At 45.7% G+C, this 21,929-nt stretch overlaps 2 protein-coding genes across 2 annotated transcripts; one reads left to right on the top strand and one right to left on the bottom strand.

The window, feature by feature from the left end:
- Window positions 1–768: 768 nt before the first annotated feature.
- Window positions 769–12,344, top strand: INTS12 (integrator complex subunit 12). The gene is made up of 7 exons (XM_078856804.1): window positions 769–904; window positions 2,446–2,674; window positions 3,617–3,739; window positions 4,314–4,579; window positions 4,815–4,974; window positions 5,877–6,038; window positions 7,721–12,344. Exons 2-7 carry the CDS (start codon window positions 2,501–2,503, stop codon window positions 8,417–8,419), a joined length of 1,584 nt encoding a protein of 527 aa, XP_078712930.1. The 5' UTR covers window positions 769–904; window positions 2,446–2,500; the 3' UTR covers window positions 8,420–12,344.
- Window positions 10,227–18,899, bottom strand: LOC144932588 (poly(U)-specific endoribonuclease-A-like). The gene is made up of 7 exons (XM_078856805.1): window positions 18,816–18,899; window positions 16,709–16,808; window positions 15,341–15,452; window positions 14,919–15,040; window positions 14,343–14,449; window positions 11,128–11,281; window positions 10,227–10,505 (listed from the first exon to the last, which is right to left on the bottom strand). The coding sequence occupies exons 1-7, from the start codon at window positions 18,860–18,862 to the stop codon at window positions 10,227–10,229; spliced, it is 921 nt and encodes a 306-aa protein (XP_078712931.1). The 5' UTR covers window positions 18,863–18,899.
- Between the last annotated feature and the right edge of the window lie 3,030 nt (window positions 18,900–21,929).

Here is a 21,929-nt window from a genome sequence, read left to right as displayed (position 1 = left end):
TATTAATAATGTTGTGGCTTGGTTTATTATAAGCTTAAGACGGAAGCTTGTGTTGCCTCCAAAACGTCGCGATTTAATTTATTTTCCTTTTTTTACCTACGTGACTTTACCGAAAAAAAACAGAGTATGTACCCTTGCAGTCACGAAAACTTCAAATCTAGAAGTATAAGCTGTTCTTGTTTTGCGCCTGCTACCCTACATGACAGTTTTCCCCGATCGCCTTGATTACTATCGGTTCTGACAGCTTTAATGGTTTAACTTTATTGCTTTCCAATTCAGGTTGAAATCGGAAATGGAATAACTACTCTTTGTTTTTTTCAGTAAAGTCACGTCGGTAAAAAAATAAAATAAATGAAAACAACTAAATTAAATCACTAGTGATTTACGTGACTTTACCGAAAAAAACAGTATGAATCCTTGCAGTCACGAAAGCTTCAAATCTAGAATGGAATAACTATCCATAGTTTGTGATGCCCTCCAGGTAGCTCTTGAAGCAATCAGAGTCCACTATGCACCACAAAAAAAAGTTATCTTGGAAACGAATCATGATTGGGAGTGGGGGGGGGAGTCGGTTATACGATTGTAGGTCATTCAACCCTGGAACGTGCCATTGTTTTTCGCTGTAGTTGAGCGTATTGACACCCCCGCGTGTCAATGGTTCGCTCCGCTGTGGCCGCGTGAAGCCGTCCACCCGGAATGTACCACTTGGGGCGTGTGGGGGAGATTGTGTTAAACTTGGAATCGGCACTGCCCAATCTGGCGCTACGTTCCATTCGTGAAGCCGGTCGGTCGGTGGTTGAGTTCTGAGCGAAAGATGTTGTACAGCTTAGAGAAGGGACGCGTTTAATGAGTACAACTTCAACAGAGCAAGGTTTCCGCTGCTCAAACAAAGTCTCTCTTTACGGTTCGTGAGCTCAATCGTTGTATTTTGTCTACATGTTATAATATATTGATGTCATCGCTTTCCGACTAAAGCTAGTCGAGGGGGGAGGTGTCTTCCACGTAGGCCTCGTGTAACGCACGCCTCTAATTTGTTTGTGCTTTTAAATTAAAACGTGCAATTTAGTTACACTTCGAAACCGTGTCCGTGGTAGGACACGTGTATCGTATGGTCACGATCTCGCCTTGCTGTTCGCAATGTCTTCATTGTCGCTGATACGAGCTCACAGGCCTCACACCTTGCGATTCTTAGGGTTCGCTGCTAATCGAATATTTGGGAATAATTATCATTGATCAAGGCAAGCAGGAGGCCAGGCTGAAGCTACCCACATTGTTGAGGCTCGGAGAGACGGACTTTCACACGACGGATCCTTGGGGGGGTGGGGGGGGGGGTTTGTTTCATGTTCATTGCTCATTGAACCAGACTAAAGGCAATGCATTAGATTCGTGTGGTTCACTTTGCATACTGAACGCTCATCGATCGAGACTAAGGCATTCATATGATGCATAGGGTTCGTATTTGAAGCCCATTGATGCAGACTAAGGCACCTATACCCAGGCTACCCTAGTGTTCTTTGGATTAAGTGTAAATTGTCTAAGGCTTCTGAATACGACGAAGACGCCGTTAGAATAATCTGGGTTCAATTTAATTGTCCAGCCGCTAAACCACACAAGGCACCCTTAATGTGTTCAGTGTTTAATGTGTGTGTCCGATACATAGACAGGCTTTTTCTTAGGTTTCTAAAGTGGCAACATTTTGTAATATTTCTAAGGAGAGACTTGTACATCTTACAGACCCTGCTAGCAACTTGTGAGTTCATCATCGAAAGACCCCAGAATATACTTACATCAGTAACATCATGATGGTATGAGGGAAAATCAAAACCACTACAGGTGGCTAATAATACATTCTCGAGATTATACATTTATGTATTTTATCTTTCTAAAATTGGCCAAACATCCCAATGCAGTGACTGAGTGTGGCTTTGCTGTATAAAGGGAATTATCATAGTTATTGTAAGCATTGACCAAGTAAATGTCAAGGACAACTAATTTATGGATTGTTGCAACTTTTTTTTATTTTACACGCTTTCTATTAACTCACTCTGTTGTTGTTTCCTCAAATATTGTAACTCAATTTTAACCCACTTCCCAATGTGGTATCGACTGCAAACTTGGTATACTTATGTCATACTGATGACAATACTATATTCTATCATAAAAAAATGTAAACAATATTTGTAAACGTTCTTTTTTTATAGGTTAGATGTTTCGGCTTGGGTCTAATTGTCCACGCTCAACTAACGTTAGCTGTAAATCACCACGGCCCCTTACGTTATAGCAAGCTTCCGGGCCACTTCCTGGAGTCGTTTAGTTCTTCCATTCCTAGTACGGTACATTTCATTAAAGCGTGTTTTTTTAAAAGTTTTTTTTAATATTACTTATTCACTTTCGTGTCACTGCCTCTCTTTGCCTCTCCCCACTCTCTTTTCTCCACCCCCATAGGTGGGCTTTTTGGGGTTTCTCTCCCCCCCAGCCCCCTGGCGTGCCAGTGAGAGAGATGGTGCAGCCCCTGGCAGTGCCAGTCTTGGCGGGGGAGCTGGACCCCCTGTTCGTGCGCGCCCTCGGGTACCTGCGCTCGCGTTCGCGCGACTCGGCCGAGCGGCTCCGCATGCTGCTCGATGACGCCCTGACTCGCAGTTCGGGAGATCCGGGCAATCGCATCCCCCACAGGGTTGGGCCCCCCCTCCCCTCCCCCTCCCCTCATAATTGTCCTCTTCTTGTGTGTGTGTATATATACATTTAAGAAAAAAATACGAGTCACAGCACTTAATTTTCTTTTCTCCGGAAGGATGCAAGGAAATGTGGTGAGCCAGGATTAAAAAAAAAGTTGCACTGAACTTTTATCACGCCAATCATATGCAATGCATATTACTTCCTTGCTTATAGAATACTATGTATTCTATTAAACAAAACAATGAATGATAATACACTAGAAGTCATTGCTCTAAAACAAATTATATCTACAGATTGAGGGATAATATACATTTAAAAACAGCAAAGTAAGAAAGAGCAACTTCTTACACCTCTGCTGTCAATTAATATCAACATTGGAAGTAACTCAAAGCTTTACTTTTATCATCAGTATCATGCATCCACAACACCCATTACCAACACTAGCTTAATGCCATGGGTAATATCACATTCATCATATTATATGACTGACAAAATGAGCGAGTGACTTTTGTAAATTCTAGTGACGTTAAAGAAGTTTTCTCTGATATTTGGCACAAAAGACGAGTCTATGTAACTATAAGCATACAATTTAAATTATGAAAGGTGGGTCCCTAGGAATTCGAGCCTGGAGGTTGATTGGATTTACTTGAAAGGCTTGGGTCAGCCTAAAATTGTAAATTGTGTTAAGTCTTGTGCTAAACAATTTGTACGTGTATATGGATGCTTGGTTACGACATGCAATAAACATGGCACTGATGCCAAGGTGTTAAGTACATTGCAGTAATTTATATCTCCACCATTGAAAATGTATGTTGCATTTGTGCAAAGGTACATGTGCATTTTGTTTGATGTGAATACAAACTCTATCATGCAGAAGGCCGAGTGTGTATACCGGACTCCCTTAGATTGCAGGCCAAGAGATTGAGTCTGTCATTTGCAGGACCTGGAAGCTGCCGTAAAAGGAAGCAAAGGACACTCGTCCTCCAAGCATCACGAGGGAAAACATGGGACACGACCGCCCTCGGACAAGAGCAGGAGAGACGGGGACAGGAAGACGGACAGGGTACGACACATATACACGAGACGTACACAAATACACATGCGGGACACACGTGCACCCCAGAGCACGCACGTACAGAGGACCCACGTGCACTGGATGTATATTAATTTAATTCTCAAAACCGCAACCTTAAGCTGTTGAAACAATGACTTTATTATTGGTCAAGTCAATCAATGAAGCATTTTTTTTAATCATGCAATTTGCATCTAGTGTTTGCCTTATTAAATAAACAATTTCCACATATAATTCTCCAAATATGTGTTTTAAGTTCAAGAGTTTGTTTTTTTGCCATGATAGTAATCTTAATAGTTGCCACTATTAAGTATGAGTGTTACTCTGGTTAATATTGAGTGAAGCTTTGGAATGGCACTAGACCCGAGGTCAAGGTAAGGAAGGATTGATCACGTCATCACTGTGTCACGCTGGACACGCACTGCAGTGAATTCTTAATTTTTAGGAGGCCGCATGCCCTGTGTTCTCCATTTGAAATGCTTACCAATCAATCGATTCTAAAATGTATTCTTTTTTTAATCCATGAATCATCACCAAGTGAATGGTGTTGGATGCGACTGTACAGGCTAGGCCGGAGGGGCTGGATGTGGCTCATGAGCACCCCAAGAAGCCGAAGCTGGAGCGAGTGGACAGTGGCCGGAATGGCGCTGGTGGCGGGGGAAACTCCCCTGCGCTGTTGCCGTTGCTGCATGCACCGCAGCAGCCGGCCCCGAGCCGTGTGGCCGACATCCCGGCACAGGAAGCCCCCATCACCGGAGGCCCCGAGTTGTCTGATGAAACCAACGCCGACGATTTCGCCATGGAGATGGGACTGGCATGCGTTGTGTGCCGGTGAGTGTGAGGGCGATTGTGGAGTGTATTATTGTATACGTATGTTTTGTAACAAACTTGTCACGAGTTGGTCAGATGTGTTAATGTGTAGCCCACCAAAGGTATGTGAAAGTCTTGTTTGACCCTCGGATAGGAAAACATTCCTCACCCCTGTTCAGAGGGTTAAGTAGCGATTTTACACACGTCCATAGTGCGCGAGTTAATTTATCTGTGTGGTGTGCTTGCGTCTGAGCAGGCAGATGACAGTGAGCCCGGGGAACCAGCTGGTTGAGTGCCAGGACTGCCACGACCTGTATCACCAGGAATGCCACCGCCCAGGTGTCTCCGACAAGGAGGCTACTGACCCCCGCCTTGTATGGTACTGTGCTCGCTGCACCAAGCAGATGAAGAAGATGGTACGAGCGCACAGACACCCACAGACTCTCACATGGTCACATGCTCTCACGCAGAACAGCGAGGGTGGAGCAACACATCAACAAAAAATGTTGTTGCCGTCTTGACAAATACATTTAATTACATGATAATAATCTATTGCAGGTGAAATCTCATTTTAACATTCACACTTTTCACTTTCTCTGTAACTATTTTTTTATGTAATAGATAGTTACAGAGAAAGTGTATATACTGTTAACGTGCATGTAATGTTAAAAAATATGTACCTCTGATGTATATTTTCAGATGCATGTCTCAAAAATGTTCACTAATCGTGTACCGATTTTCCTGCCCCCACAAGTGAACGATCAGTTAATTCGCTTCAGAGTCACGATTCGATTCAGGAGTTTCCTTTTTGGTCGCACGTTTATTATAAAATTTGTATTATTTCTAATGTGTTATTTATTGACTTTATACAGACTTGTTAACAATGTAATTTCCATATAATATTCATAACTTCTAAATTAGCATTGTGACCATCATAATCAATGAATCACAGCTTTGTTATATGCATATTATTAATGTTTATATCTCTGTGTGATGAATCATTCCCAACATTCAGCTCACTGGATTTTAGGAGTGCATGACGACTAACTCGTACAGATTTTGCTGTATGCGAAAACGTGTTGGCATAGCTATCAAGTGTGCAGGCAGTTCAACTGCACTGGAGCCCAAGGGATGGAGGGTGCCCAGGCACCAGCTACTTTGAAAGAAGAAATTAAGACATGGGGCCCCATTTCATTGTTTGCAAGAGCGCCCATGCCCATTATGTCTCGCCACTGCGTGCTCGTAACGGATGGTGATGGTTGTGTGTAAGGTTATAAGTACACGTGTGCCTGTGTGCGTGTGGTGGGTGCGTCTGCAGGCCGTGCAGTCCCACAAGCTGCAGAAGGTGGTGGCCAAAGCTTCGATGTCGCTGTCGTCAGCACCGAGCCCCTACGTGAGCAAGGAGGCAGCCGTGAAGAAGCCAGAAAACAAGAGCCCATCGGATTTCTCCTTCCAGGCCTTCAAGCGCTCCGAACTCAAGGTGCACTGCCATGAGCTGACCAAATCACCTTTACGGTTGCTTATGATACGTAGTATTGTACTGTGTTTGGGTAATTCCATGGACGTGTTACAATTGGTTACGGCAAAAACAAGTAAACAGATGCATTACAATTAAACAGAAAGGGGCACACCAACTTTTGTAATCTTCAGACTACACACCACTCTCTGTAGTCGAATGTCTAAATTGTCAACTTATATGTTGGTGTGCCACATCTTGTTCTACGAGTGCTCACATTCCATGCTGCCTCACTTGAGTTAACATAATTTTTCTCATTAAACTATTCCGGATTTTTTTTGTGACATCTACATGCTCATCATTTTCCTACAGAGAAATCATGTATGAACTTAACATGCTCATGGCATTGTTATTTTTGCGGACCTGTAGATAATGAGGCATAATATGATATTGCATAGTTTTTGTAAAAAAAATGTTTTAATAAGGAAAGCACAATCTAAAAACATCTAAGAGCTCATTGTGTTCGAGGTGCATTCCTAGGCTTTGTGCCCCAGACTGTCTGACACGAGTATAAAGCTTTGTTAATGAGAACTGACTAATGTTGTTAGGTTTCTAGTTTTTTTAATTGTAGAAGATTTTGTTGTTGTTTGGGATGTGCTGCATTGGGATGTTTGCCCAGTTGAATTATAAACTTTTTAGCATGTAGGAGGAAACCAGAGTACTTGGAGAAGAGGCATGCACACAAGGGGTAATACAGAAAACTCCGCTCATAGTCAGTCCGTCGATACATCCAATCTGTTGAACCTGTGGACTAAAGCCATTGCTATAGGGCCATCTCCTGTTCTGGCCACCTCGCAGTCTCAAGCCTGCAATACCTGCATACCTTCCTCGTTTTCCTTGTGAGAAACAAGATTTTTATGTTGCTCTGTGTTAAATTTTGACTGAAAACTTTCGTGACTACAGGAATTCATATTCTTTGGTTCTTTCGGTAAAGTCACGTAGATAGAAAATTATAATTAAAAAATAAAGTGAATGAAAAGAAAAGTAAAATAATAATAAACAAAAAACACTAATATAGACTGAAGCCTGGTTCTTAATCGGAGTGAGTGTACTGGCAATCTATAATGTAGACTGTAGCCTTGTTATTAAGTTTGGTGATTGTACTGGTAGTCTATAATGTAGACTGTAGCAATGGTTATTAAGGTGGGTGAGTGTACTGGCAGTTTATAATGTAAACTGGAGCCTGGTTCTTAACCTAGGTGAGCGTACTGCCTGTCTATAATGTAGACTTATTATTGGTTATTTCAGTAATAAAAATAAAATTAAAATGAAAAACAAAAACCACGACGTTTCGATCACAACACAAGCGGTCGTCATCAGGAAAAGGGGGGGTTAGCCTCTAAAGGCAAACTGTTTATAAAGGTTTAGAGATGGGCGTAGCCCAAGTGTGTCAGCAGCATGGGTGGGGCAGCTGTTAATAATGTAGGAGAAGACAAGCAACTACACCAATCAAGGGCCACCAGGCAATCATTACATCTCGCTCCACACACCCACACTGCTGACATTGGAGGTTGACAAGAAAACACAAATCATGTCATGACCCAAAGTGGTTTATGACATCTTGCTGAGTTTATAACCATCCTCTCGGTGTAAATTGTGTCTGTCTGTATATATGGATGGCTTGCTCTGTGTTCCTTTGCACTTAGGGTACGTCCTCCTCGGCCGTCGCCCCCTTGCAGTCGACTCCAGCCTCCTGCTCCGCAGCGTCGGCTGCCGGCCCCACGGGGGCAGGTGGACTCGCGGGGTGGGCCGCCAACTTCAACACCAAGACCTCATCGTCATCCTCAACGTCGTCGTCGTCGTCACCATCGTCGTCATCAACGTCATCGCAGATGCCCTCAGTCTCTTCTTCGTCATTTTCCACAGCTGCCCCTCCTGGAGTCCAGGTTACCAAGGCCTCTAAGCTGCCCTCTGTCAAGGTGCTCCTCAAGGCGTCGCCCTCAGCCTCCTCAGTGGGGACAACAACAACAGCAGCAGCAACAGGAGGTGGTAGTGGGCCGGTGTCTCCAGCAGGCCTGATGGCCGTGCCGTCCATTAAATCAAGCAGCAGCCTGGGAAAAACTAGTGCTGGCGGCAACAGCAGCGGTGGCATCAGCATCACCATCAGCACAGCGGGAATGTCCGGTGTTGGAACTGGTAGCATTGGGGCTGGTGCGACAGTGGGGGCAGCTACTGCTACAGTGATTGCAGCGCCGAGTTCGGCAATCACTGCGGGCAGTGGGGGAAGCAGCAGCTCAGGGAATGGTGCAGGGAAGGCGCCGACGTCACAGGAGTCGCAGATGAATGCCCTGCGGAGGCTGCACCTCGTGAAGAAGAAGGCGGCTCAGAAGAAGCTAAAGAAGTGAAAAGATGGCGCTTGGTCGGGTAGCGCGAGAGCTCTCCAGTTGGCACTCACACTCCGTTCTGTCTTCCACCATTCATATTATTTTTCCATGTAACACTCATTCCCTCATTATCACCTTCTCAGCCTGGTTTGCTATAACTTTCATGCTCTCTCCTTCAGACATTAAAATCTCTCTAATTTACATCTACACCTCTCTTTCCCCTCATCTTTCTCATGTTCACTACTACTCTCCTGCATTCGTTTTTGCTCACACTCAACACTATCACTCCAACTAATCTTTCTTTAATTTTTCTCTCTAACTCCTCTTTCCGTGCTCAGTCGATTTGACGCAGTCTCTTGGTGTCATCCCATGAGCCAACTTGAAACAGAATGGCATTGCGATGGAGGAGGAGAAGAGTACTCTGTGGGGACTTAGTAAAAAAACGCTGTAACTTTTTCTCCTGCATAGGAAACTGGGACTCTAAAATGAAATGCAACATCCTCAGGCAATTGCGTCAACTTTTATTGTAATGATAAAACTATATTCGAGTCTGCTAGGATGTATTTTAATATTGGTATTCACCATTGTAATGTTACCAGTTTGTATGTCTGCCACCTCAAAGACACCTTTCAACTGAAAAACAAACACCTGGAAAGCTTGAAAGATTATACAGATGCATTCAGAACAACCTTTAATTAGACGAGTGACACCCTTTATTTAGCCAGGTGACAACCTGATTGCGATAATAACAATTGAGTAAAGGACGTCCGAAATCTCCAGAGACTGTTGGTCATGTACTTGAGATGTAGTCATAAATGATGGCATTGCAGTCTCCCACTGATAAGTCACCGATAAAGGCCCATATAACAGTTGTACTTTAGGGAGCATTGTGACTTAATTAAATGCATCGTTTTTGGTAACGAGTCTAACACGCACTTCTGGCCATCACACCAGTGGCACAATTTTATGGCACAATCTTTACTTTGTCGCCAAAATAAGCGATCAAGTATTGTCCTGTGATAAAAAATACAAAAAGGGATTGAAATGAAATGCGCGTTGATAATATTTACGATTACCAGTCCCAACATTTGTATTTACACCCAGAGGAAGAGCTGACAGGTTGATTTTAGTAGACCATCTCCACTTTATAAGCAACTCTACACTCATTTTAAATTTGTGATTTGGCATCTGGGCACAGGTTGAAGTATTTTTAAAACTCCTATGTTTATCGAGTGACAGCAGAGTGAAATAGCATAGACCTTGCTCCTCCACATCCTTCAAGGGTAGTTTATAACAACCACAAGATTGGGTTCCCCTAACCGGGGTCCCAAGAAATCGTATATCTTCTGAAAACATCCTTCCAAGGTCTGCCTTGCCACAACCATGAAAATATGCGTTCTGCCCCCATCGTGAATACACCCTAATAACCATGATTGTCCATCTTCATGTATTAACTAGGCTGGGCTGGGACCATCAATTTGCCACATGTGAGAATATCGTTTAAACTTTACTCGGAGCCAGAAATTGACGAGTTGCTGGTTGTTTGCCTGTAGCCTAGTCCAAATCCTGGTTCTTTGTGGATACGTCTCGGGACCCTGGTTCTGAAACTCTCTCATATAGCCAGGTCTCAATGTACACATCCTAATTTATTGTTTTAAGATAATTGTCTTGAAACCCATTTTCCTCTGAAATATTGAGTTCCTCTAACCCTATCATGAGTAGTCGAATTGCGAAACAATTAAATGCAAACCTGGCCCTAAGACACTCACCCTGGAACCCTGACCCTAGACATTGATCCTAAGATCTGGCCTTCTGGAGTCTGCGTGTCTCAGGCTTGAGTGTCAAGGTTGTGTTCGAGCAGTACGGGATAGACTGTGCCAATGTGTGAGCCATGGCGGTGGCATATGAGCTCGAGGCGGAATTCATCGAGGCGTAGGGGATATCGTGATGAACGCTCCCCATCCCGGCCGCTTCCGCCAGCCAGGAAGCACAGTGTGTAGGTGGCGAGCTCAAATTCGGGGCTGCAGCCGATGAAGGAGCTGCCCGCAGGCTTTACAGCTGCCTTCCAGCTGAACTGCAGGGTGAGCAGGTGGTCGTCCTCATCAGGCTGAGCGGGGGGTTGGGGGGGGCAGCAGAGAGAAACAACGATAGGGGTAAGAATAGAGTTGGGGTGCGGAAGAAGAAAAAAAGGTCAAGAGGTTATGGCCAATACAATGTAGATGACACCGCTTGGCATCACCTCCGAAGGGAAACAAAAGGGCGAGTGAGACCAGATTGATAAAAGGTGATGCAGTGAGAGCAATGAGGACATACAGACAGATAATGGGGAAACATTGCCTGACAGATGGGCATAGACGAGGGAGATTTTAAGTGCAGAGTGGATGGAGTAAGATAAGGGGGATCATTGTGGCTGATAAATTAAGCTCGAGCTGGGCTATCTAGAGTTAGCACTGAAAGGTCCAGTGGTAGCACTCGGTGGTGGAGAGAAGTACTCAACTTCGGTCCCCACTTCCCTTCCCCATGGCCTTCCATCATATAAACCATCGGGTGTGTGCAGTTTGTCATGAATAACATTTCCATTTAAATTAAAAACATGGATCGGGGAGGGTTGCGTGGACTGCGCTCGAGGTAGCCCTGGAGGGTATAGATCTTATTGCTGGGGTTGTCTGGTCTGGCTCGAGTACTGGCTGCTGCTCTATACCAGCATGTGTACGGATTTGTGCCTTGACCTTATCCTTGTATCTGCGGGCGACGAAGCCTTTGTAGTCGACGTTGCCGCGCTTCTCCTGGAGGTAGAACTGCACCCAGTTGTGGAATCCGAGCAGCTCTCGAGAGCGCCTCGTCTCGCCCACAAACACGTGCTCGAAGCCACTCGAGTCGGCGCTAATACAAGCATAAATAAACACAAGTTTGATGACGGCGATTTTATTCATGTCGTTGAAAAGTCTGTATTACGTGGACGGGTGTTTAAATAGGTAGTTATTTTCAGAGAACATTTGTTTGCATCCACATGACGACTTTGTCCAGTCACTCTCCACTAACATACACCTGTATCAGCAAGTCACAAACGTGCATATTTGCAGTGGCTATGTCCAGACTGCAGGGCCGTCGAGAGGAGGAGGCAAAGGGGGAAGTCTGCCCCGGGTATCCTGCCCCGGGTATCCTGCCACTCATGAAAGGGGCCTCGCATGGAATTCGCATGGAATTCACTCTCGTGCTTGGGCCGCTGTGAACTTCTGGATGAGTCTGTGCCAGATGTTCCAAAATACCCCTTCTAAACTTTCCCGGCAATTTAATTGTACGTGCAGTGTGGGTGTGTGGACAGAGTCTAATAAAAACATGCCAAAAGAAAATTCACTGCAGAGATGGGCCGATAACATTAACTCGTGCACTGGGGTAAAACAGGTTTCGATATCACAGGACAGTCCGGGATGGCAACAGTGTAGGGAAGCCTTCACGTAGCAGTGAACAGATCATGGTTGTTGATGATAATGACAAAAATTGCAAAGTTTATGAGGACAAGGGTGTGTACAGATGCAGCCCTTGTTCTTAGCCTTGTCCCAATGTTCTCAAGTGTTGCAGTGGAAGAAAAACTGCTCGTGCTGACGGCTCAGCCGTATAGCACTCGACTTGCAATTGGAAGGTTGTAAGCTTCAATTCCAGTCCGTGGTGGACTCGACGCAACGCCTCTCCAGGCCCAGTACAATTGGTGCCAATTTACGAGAAGTCAAGAGTTGTCCCATTAATAGACAGATAGCTTCCCACTATAGGCATTAATGTTCCACCACCTAGTAGTGTAGACTGCCACGGAACGCCTCTGGTGACAAGACGCTGGGTTCACCAAGGAGACGCAATTATGTACACACAACACGAGAGAGTGGGCAACTTGAGGAGTTGACGTAAAGAAAACGGTTCTCACGTGTGGTGAGCTGATGGTCTAAGCCCACTCACAAGTGACGACAAAAAATCGTGAGATAAAATTTGCTTTTCGACTTTATTTGGCTAAATTCTATCGCTGAGAATATTTTGGTTTTACTGTCACGTGACGAGCATCATATGTATAGTCGGTGGTCAAGTGCTGCCCTCGACTGTGTGGGCCACAGGTCACTTGAATAGATCACAGATATTCTTGGTTCTTTCTGTAAAGTCACGTAGAAGGGATACAATAAAAAAAAATACAAAAATTATTAAACAATAAAATTCTCACGACGTTTCGATTGCAACACAAGCAATCATCAGCAGGTGTGAAAACCAAATTTTCTTGCTGTGGTTTTCACACCTGATGATTGCTTGTGTTGCAATCGAAACGTCGTGAGAATTGTATTGTTTTACTAGCAGTAGTACCCGGCGTTGCCCGGGTGAAAAATATATTTCTTAATGACCTTACATATATACACACCCTCACCACTCACCACTCACCCTCACCATTCACCCTCACCACTCTCCCTCACCACTCTCCCTCACCACTCATCCTCACGAATCACACCCTCACCAATCACCACTCACCACTCACCCTCAACACTCACCCTCACCACTCATCCTCACGAATCACACCCTCACCAATCACCACTCACCCTCAACACCAATCACCACTCACCCTCAACACTCACCCTCACCACTCACCCTCACCACTCAACCTCCCCTCACCACTAATCACCACTCACAATCGCCACTCACAACCGGCCTCACCATTATATTTTTGCCCCAGTCAACGCCGGATATTTCCCATTCGTAGCAGTTTATATCAACTCTATAAGCAACTTATATTAAACAGGAAGCGCGACCCTAAAGTAATTTACAACCTTCGATTAGTCCTTTGTGCGATTCAAAGAATCGATTCCTGGCACGTTGGGGGTTTACATTTTGAATGATAGAGTTTCATTTTCATTGTTATTTAATTGTTGAATTTTTTCAGGAGTTTTTAATTACATTTTTGCCCCGGTCAACGCCGGATATTTCCCGTTCGTAGCAGTTTATATCGACTTTAAGCAACTTATAGTAAACGGGAATCGTCGGAATCTAAAGGAATCTACAACTTTCGATTCCTTTGTGCGATTCAGAGAATCGATTCTTGGCGCGTCGGGTTTAAAAGTAATTACACAGTTGACCGACCCTATAATAGTAATTGCACACATTGTGGTGGGGGGGGAGTGAAGAGGACGTGAAACTTTGATGATTTTACCTCAGAGTCGCGTGCTGGGTGTCGAGGCCTAGTACCGTGCAGAGCCTCCGGCCTCGCCTAGATTGCCCACCCGGCTGAGGCTGGGTACCGGGGCCGTCCCCCCCCCCCCCCGCGCTACAATAATACTGTCTAATCGCTATAATTATATTATCTACCGAGCCTATAATAGTAATTGCACACATTGTGGTGGGGGGGGGGAGTGAAGAGGACGTGAAACTTTGATGAATTTACCTCAGAGTCGCGTGTTAATGCGTGCGCATATTTTTTACGGAAATTAAAAATGGCGTCCACCCCGCAGCGAATGCGTCGCTACCCGTTGCCAGGGGCAACCGCCGTCCAATGAAAGTGCGTATGGTCCGGCGACACACAGACAGACAGACAGATTTGCGATTTTATATATATAGATTATTTTATTGTTTCCCTTCTACGTGACTTTACCGAAAGAACCAAGAATATGAATCCCTGCAGTCACGAAAGCTTTAAATCAAAAGATCACAGGTAGTTCTGTTATTTGCTTACTTAGATCACTCTCTTAACGCGAAGGGTTGAACTGCTCTGCAAGATATCCAAATGGGATTCGTGTCGTGTCACATGACACCAAGAACACAATCGGGATAATACTGGGGGAAATTTCCCCAAAAAATAATGTAGCTTCAAGTTGCACCACCGATAGTATGGCAATAGGAATATCCCTGGGTTTAGATCCACGCACGTGAGTGTAACATTTTTTTTAAATCGGTGAATCCATACATGTCGACTCACCAGCCTCCACGCGAGTACAGCTCAAACCAGATGCGGTAGAGGTGCTGTTTAAACTTTCCAGCATCCTTGCTCGCCATGCCTTTGCTCGCCAGGAACTCGTGGGCGATCTACACAAACATTGCATCCGCACACATTTCCACGTGTTCATACGCTCGGCTCTCGTTAAATTAACCCTGTCCCTATTACTCGGACGTTCATACATGAGTAATTTTACCATCTCAACCATCTCTCCCACTGGTGACAGCCTAAAACAAGGAGGCGAAGTTGTTCAACTGCGCGTTTCGTTTTGCTTTACGTTAAAAGTAATGGAAATCATGCTGCGTGCCGTTTTTATTTCTGTCAAATCCCGCAGTCAACCTTTGTTCAGCGGGCAGTTGCTTATCCTCCTCTGCTGCCCTCGGAGCCTATAACTCCTTTCCCCCACTCCAGCCATCCCCGCTATTTCAACATAATACACTTTGTATTGTATTGTGTATTTTATCCATCAGTGGATTAGTCACGGTTGACGATGAATTTGTGATGTCACATTTTCTGGTAACCCCCAGTCCAGCTGCCTTGTCCGGCGGGCCTTCCCACCTTCATGACGGCCGTCTGCATGACGGCGTCGAGGAAGCGATGGTTCTCCCGCACTTCCTCGGCCGTCACCGTCTCGGTGGTGCCCGTTTGCTCCTCGTAGTTGTCGAGTAATGCGATGAAAGCTGGCAGAGTACGCACACAAAGATAAAGACCCCCCCCCCCCCAATAGTTATACAGCTTCTTGGAGCAAGTGCTATTAAGGCAAAATATTAATTAGGGGGGCTGGTCGATGTAGAGTGGCGTCACGAGCACCTATTAAGGCAAAAGCGGAGCTAAAAGCTTCCCAAGTCACGTGAGGGGAGGGGAGGGGCGGGGCGGGCTGTCCAGAAGCTTTTAAGCAGGGTTGACAATTAGAAAAAAAAACACTTAATGCACGACATAAGGTAGGGGCAGCACATGTACTTATTGTCATGGGCTCTCACTCCTGTAGGTGTCTCGGCTCTGAAGCGCAGCCTCGTCCACGAAGATGAACAAAGGACGAGCGGCACAGTCCCTTGCAGAGTCGCTCCCTGGGGGAACGTACCCCGCTCTGCCCTGTGAGACACCACATCCCGGCACAGCGCGACAGAACCCAACGAGACCTCACAGCGATGCCACTACAGCTTAGAACAACCAGTGGTCTACCTTTACAGTCTAGCACATTGATATCAATCGTGTACGACACACATACATGCTCACTCTAAAAGGCGCAGTGGTTGCTCTGTAGTCTATAAGTGTAGACCAGTGGTTCCAACCCTTTGTCACGTAACGCCTACCAGACCTATCAACTGTGCGTGTTGCTCTACCAGCATATGAGGTTTATAATAAAAAAATATATAAATACAAACTTAACACCTGAAACATCAAGTTAATGCGTAATAACTGATTACACAACTAAAGCAACAATGTTATGCAGTATTTCTGAATGTTTGATTTTTAGTTTGACTTTAACATTTTCCAGCATCAAAGGAAGAGTCAGGTCAGGTGAAAATGTGTTTCATAAGTGGGCTTGACGAGACCATCTAGCAGTGGAATGATCATGACTGATGGTGACGATGGTAACCATACATGACTATGAAGCACTCTGTGTTGTACATTAAATGTGCTGTATGATCTAGCACATATACGCAACGTTATAATTGAATAGTGATAACTTGCGTATTCCCTTGCGTCCCTATTTATTCACTAGCCTTTTGCCCGTCCAAGGACGGGTGTATTGCAGTAAATCTGAAACTTGCAAGCGAAAAGCAGACCGCGACGTGATATTCATTACATTAATGCGTGTGCAATTTGTAAGGGCGAGGTGACACAGACTTATTTCATTGTAAGGTTATAATCCCTTGTTCATCATGACGTCCTTTTTACGTCTATGTCTCAACAGCGTTACGGAGATCGCGTGACGTGAGGGTTCGGCCTTTGTAGTGAGGGTTGTCAGTTGACGCCGAGGAGGGGGAGGAGGCGCCTCGGCCCCCATGTGGAGTGACGTCAGCCGCTCATTTTTTATGAATGGGGGGGGTCCATTTGGAGGACGTCACATGTTCATGATTATTAATGACGGGGGCTGTTCGATGTGCAGTGACGTCACCTGCTCATGATTATTAATGAGGGGGGCTGGTCGACGTGGAGTGACGTCACGAGCGTTGCACACAGACATTCTTGGCTCATTACAGTAGGTAATAATAATGGCGGGGGTGTCCATTTGGAGGACGTCATCTGCTCTTCGAAATTAATTGGGGGGGCTGGTCGATGTGGAGTGACGTAACGAGAGTTAAGGACAGACATTCCTGGGTGATTTTTGTATGTATAATCACCTGTGGAGAGATGGCGTAGTGAGTCCCAGGAGTTAAACGGTTCGCGTCCGCCTTCCACAGCTCGTTCAGCACCCCCTCCAGCTCGGACAGCTCCACGCGGCTGCAATGCACAAACCCAAACCCTCCACATATCTCCTCAATACACGAGTGCCCTGTACACAGCAAGCCTTATGACCAGATCGCGTCTGAACTCGCAAGCAAAGCAAATGTGCGCCTGGTTGCCATCGGGTGTGCAGGGCTCCGCCACGTTGCTGGCAGCAGAGGGGAGTGGAGTTAAATCCATTGCTGTGCTATACTATGCGCCTACCTGCCCTGACCAGCGTGATGAAGCATAGTCAAATAACCCAGACGACCCGCACGGCGTAGGGCGGCCCTCGTCCTGCAGTGCGTCATTGTGCGCAGGAAAGCGAATTCCTCAAAACTCAATTTCAGGCTGGTATTGTATTGAGAAGTGATGTGGTCTGGGACTGTTGTTGCTGCTGTTTTACTGCCTTCCCCGAGCTTGGGAATTGATCTAAATATTGTATTTATTTCAGGGGCGCCACGGTGGTGTGATGTTATCTTCCTCGCCTGGTATGAAGGAGGTGGGGGGGGGTTTTCCCGATCCTGACGCCTGCTGTATATTTGGAGTTTGCATGTTCTCACTGTGGTCGCTTGGATTTTATCTCCGGGTCTTCCGGTTTTTCCCTCCACATTTCGAAACATGCATTGAAATTATTTAGATTATTTTGCTGCTATACATTTCCACACGATAAACCACTTTGTGGCCAGGTCGTTTTTGAAAAATAAGTTAATACCTCAGTGGACTTTTCCTGGTAAGACGGGGATGGTTTAGTTTCGTCATGTTTTTTGATGATTTGTTTGCCTTTCCTGTAATTTGCACTACTATCGTGTCTTTATATTGTTTGTTGTTGTAACATTCTTACCCGCCCCTACTGGAAATCTGTGAAAAAATACTTTATAGCTCATCGGATTCCTCCTGTATGAATAAATATTCTCATTCTGAACTAACAAGTGCTCTTTGGGAGGAAACTGGAGTATCCAGAGAAAACGCGCACAGATGGATGACGTTCCAAGCTCGAATGTCACCTCGCGCTTGCGTGGTTTAATTAAGGTAATCAGATAAAAACGAAAATGTAAAATTTCTTGCGTGACAACAGTTAGAATTTTACCAATGAACCGTGAACCGGTTTTTTAGCCAGGCATTACCCAGCAGATAATTTCAAGAGACACTGGCCTGGTTCAAAAAATTCATATACATTAAAGTACATATCGACAACGTACATTCTAACGTTCTAGAAGGGCTAGAAATATTACATCTGGCAAAAATGCATTCGAGTATATTATAATAACTAGACCCGCCCGAAAACTAACTACCGGTACATGTATTTAGTCTTTGGGCTCACTAATATTAGGTTGGAGGTTCATTGGTTTCACTCAGGTCAGGGTCAACCTAAAGTTATACTTTGCTTACGTTTCGTGTTAGACACTTACAAACGCGCTGCACACATCATCAGTAATTGCAGAGATTCTCTTCCAGTTGAGCCGATAAAAAAGTTGGCAAAGCACGTTGCAATTAGCATAGTGCTTGAAAGTAATCAAGATGCCATGCGCTCATTAGCGGCGAATCGAACTCTCACATTGCTTAGTTATCAATCATCTAAATTATTCGCTTTCTGTGGAGTGTGACGCTACATACAATTGAAAGCGGAGAAGCCCGTTACCAGTTAGTACTAGTGCATCATGAAGTTGACAAGTTGTTGAAAGTTACATCCGTATAATGTATCCTCTGCAGTCTAGACACAAACAGCACGTGCACACAGATGGGACGTGCCGCACGCATGGCGGCTGCCTGGTCTATTTTGAGTTGCCCACTCTAAATTTGGCAATCGGACTCTGCAGTGCATCCCGCCATAGCCCATGATGGCCATTATGGTCCTGTTTCTCGGCTCATCGACTCAGACACGGCACACCCGGTGATGGCCATTATGGTCATTTAATTTACGAATCAAAACAGCTCAGTGCGTCGACCGTTGTCATCATCACGCGTGTCACTCATTAACTTCTGAGTTGAGGACTGTGACAGAACCAGCGAAGACCAACTCACCTTGACATTACAGCTAGCGGAGGTGCCAGACACTGTCGCGTGTGCATACACTCCTCAACGCCCTCTTGTCTCAAATGTAGCAGTGGATAGGGAATAGCGGACGACGATGATGATCTGGAGCAAAAGAAGCTTTATGTGGCACCACCCCTTTCCCCCTAAGCTCCGCCCCACAAACCGAGCCCAGCCCCCTTCGCCAGACCGCGGCCCACTTCTGTTCCGCCCCTTCCCGAGACCACGCGAAATGAGACAAACAAAAAACACGTGGCCTGAAAAGGAAAAACAATCGGCGATGTTTCGGGCAATGGCCCTTCAGTCAAACAAAAAACACGTGGCCTTAAAAAGATAAACAATCGGCGATGTTTCGAGCAATGGCCCTTTAGAGAGATAGAGTGGTTAAGAGTTGGAGGGTGCACATTACACAATGTTGTCTGATAAGAATCACATTTTAAAAGTGTGTCCTGATGAACAGTTATTTTAAACTGGCAAGTGAAGAGTGACCTATTAGCTACCCATTGAGAAAGGCTCCTGTCGAGGCCCAGCCTACTTCAGCTGAAGCCCCGCCCCTATTCCTGGAGCCTCCCCCCCCCACTCTGTGCTGGAGGATGATTGCGATGATGTTAAAGGCCGGGTGCTGTCCAGACTTCAGCACTGCCGCATCGAGACAAGTCCAGACGAGCAGCACTCATCCTCAACAAAGCGGCACGAGCCGAGGTGCGCGTGCGTGTGTGTGTGTGATCACCTCTCTCACGACCATCGTCAACATCACCCGTCGTCAACATTACCATCAATATCTTTGTAATCATTATCAGGAACAGCGACCAGGTTAGCATTTTTCAGCATCATTATCATGAACATCATGAACATCAGCATCGTTATCACTATCAGCATCATCATTACCTTGAACATCACCCACTATCACTAGCATCATGAAAATCACCAATACCCATACAGTAATTTGATCACCACCATTGATATCAACACCGTGAAATCACCATGAAAATTTCAGAAAAATAATGAAAAAAATTCCCCTATTTATCATGATTACAAATTGGTTTTTTAATCACCACCATCAGCAGCACATATAAAAACGGCATATCTCTATTCTCATCGCTATCATCATCAAAATAGTCATATTCATCATCAAAATCATCATCACCACACACTTACCGTAATACAAGTTTTGTCCATTCAAGGAGTTTAGACATGCAAGTGTTTTCTTTATCACAGAGTCCGTTGATGATTGTTGATTTTAAAAAGCAGCGACGCGCGGTGTTTTCAAGGGAGCCCACAGGCAGTGATGATGAGAGGTTACGTCCCTCTCAAGGCTCTTCTCTCGTGTTTACGAACACTACAATCATGCCGAACCTCTCGCCACGACTTACCACGCAGCTCACCAACACCAAGGACCACATGTGTAATATATTTTGGTCACAGTTATCTACAACAAAAAATAGTTCCATCAAATGTGTACGATAAACGGTGACGTTACACTGGGTAACCAGAGTGGTCCGCTAATGTGTTGGGAGCACTGTGATCTTGGAGCGCGGCGGTGTTGTGTGTGTTGTATTCTTAACTTATTTTCTACGTAGCCAACCGTGTTGAGCGGGTGTTAGAACGCGCGCTGGCGTTAGAACGCGTGCACGCAACGCACGCGTACCCGAGTTTCCACGCGCACGTTTTTCTTTCTATGCAGTCGAATCCCCCCTTAACAACACACTGGAGGTTGCCTTAAATCGCCTGCTACGTCGTCGGCTCGTTTATATTTGACATTTGGTCCGATAGCAGCGCTCTATCAGGCAGGGTTGATGGATCACGAAGAGAGCATTTTAGCCACACTAGTCGGGTAATAAATGAGTTTATTCCGTCCTGGAAACGCGTAATTTTGTCGAGTGAATATTGTCCCGAATTATGTTTCGCGCTGAAACTGTTATTCATCACGGTGATCGTGACCGATGCCAATTCTAATGGTGTTTTAGGCGGGCCAGATAGCTAATATTTTGCGTAGCGAGTTGAATTTATACTTATCACTGGAGAAATCTAATCGAAAACCAACAATTAAGACCCCCGAGGTTGATTGCTTTCACTCACAGGGCAGAGTCAGCATAAAGGTCTACATTGCGTAAAGTCTCTTCGTAAAAGAAACTGTACAAATAGACGCTACGCATCATCAGCGAACCTCGTAAATGAAGTAATTTGCCTGCGGTTGACTTTCACAATGACTGTCACTATGATAGTGATAGTCACGTTAACGCACATAGAGAGCGGGCAAAAACACGCTGCTGGCTACTCGTGTAACGTAATGATGAAGCCGCGTGGAGATTAGCGGCGACTCGAGCGGGTTTCGAACCTTCACCCCCGTGGTGTCCGGCACACTGACGATCCCTTCGTTGAAGGAGCGCTGAGTTCGTGTTCGCTGATAGTCGTTTACAGCCATTCATCAATATAGTAAATGATTAAAGCTTCCCAATATCACGTCGGTCGTTGGGGTTGTTTGACCATACTTCATCGCGCCGGTCAGTGCGGGTTGGTGAAGGCGGGCGGGGGGGGGGTGGAGACCGGGAGTTGGGGCAGAACTGATTCATACATCGCTTGCCACTGATGTTAGTCGTGGGTAGGAAGCGAACTCGGGTCTCTGTGTTCATAGTGTAGTGTGCTGACCACGGTGCAACAACAACAACAACCGCCATTCGCCACTAAGTGGCGGTGACGTCACCACGACGCGTGTGTCAGGCTGGTGCACGTTGAGGCCACGTGAAGTGTCAAACGCCCGCTGGCAGGAGGTCACGGGGCAGACCCAGCAGGTGCCACGGGTCGACTGACTGAGGTGACCGAGATGAGTGGCCGATGCACCACCTGTGCCCCCTACTGTGCCAACTTGCTGTGCTTTAGCCACCCGGCGCTCCGCTCGTTGTTGTGAGCGTCGCTCCTCCGCCTTCCGTTGTTGTTGGAGGGCGACTGCCTCCAACTGCCCAGTAGCGTCCTTCACGAGCCTCCTCCACAGAGGCCGATCTTGACACCGCTGGTACCAGTCATCGGCAAGTCCACTCAGCTCCACGTCCTCCAGTACCACATCACTCCATCTCTTCTCTAGCCCGTGCCGCGCCCGTTTAGCCC

This window comes from Lampetra fluviatilis, chromosome 5 (genome assembly GCF_964198595.1).
Source record: "Lampetra fluviatilis chromosome 5, kcLamFluv1.1, whole genome shotgun sequence".
Taxonomy (NCBI): domain Eukaryota; kingdom Metazoa; phylum Chordata; class Hyperoartia; order Petromyzontiformes; family Petromyzontidae; genus Lampetra; species Lampetra fluviatilis.
This window is presented reverse-complemented; position numbering and strand designations above follow the sequence as displayed.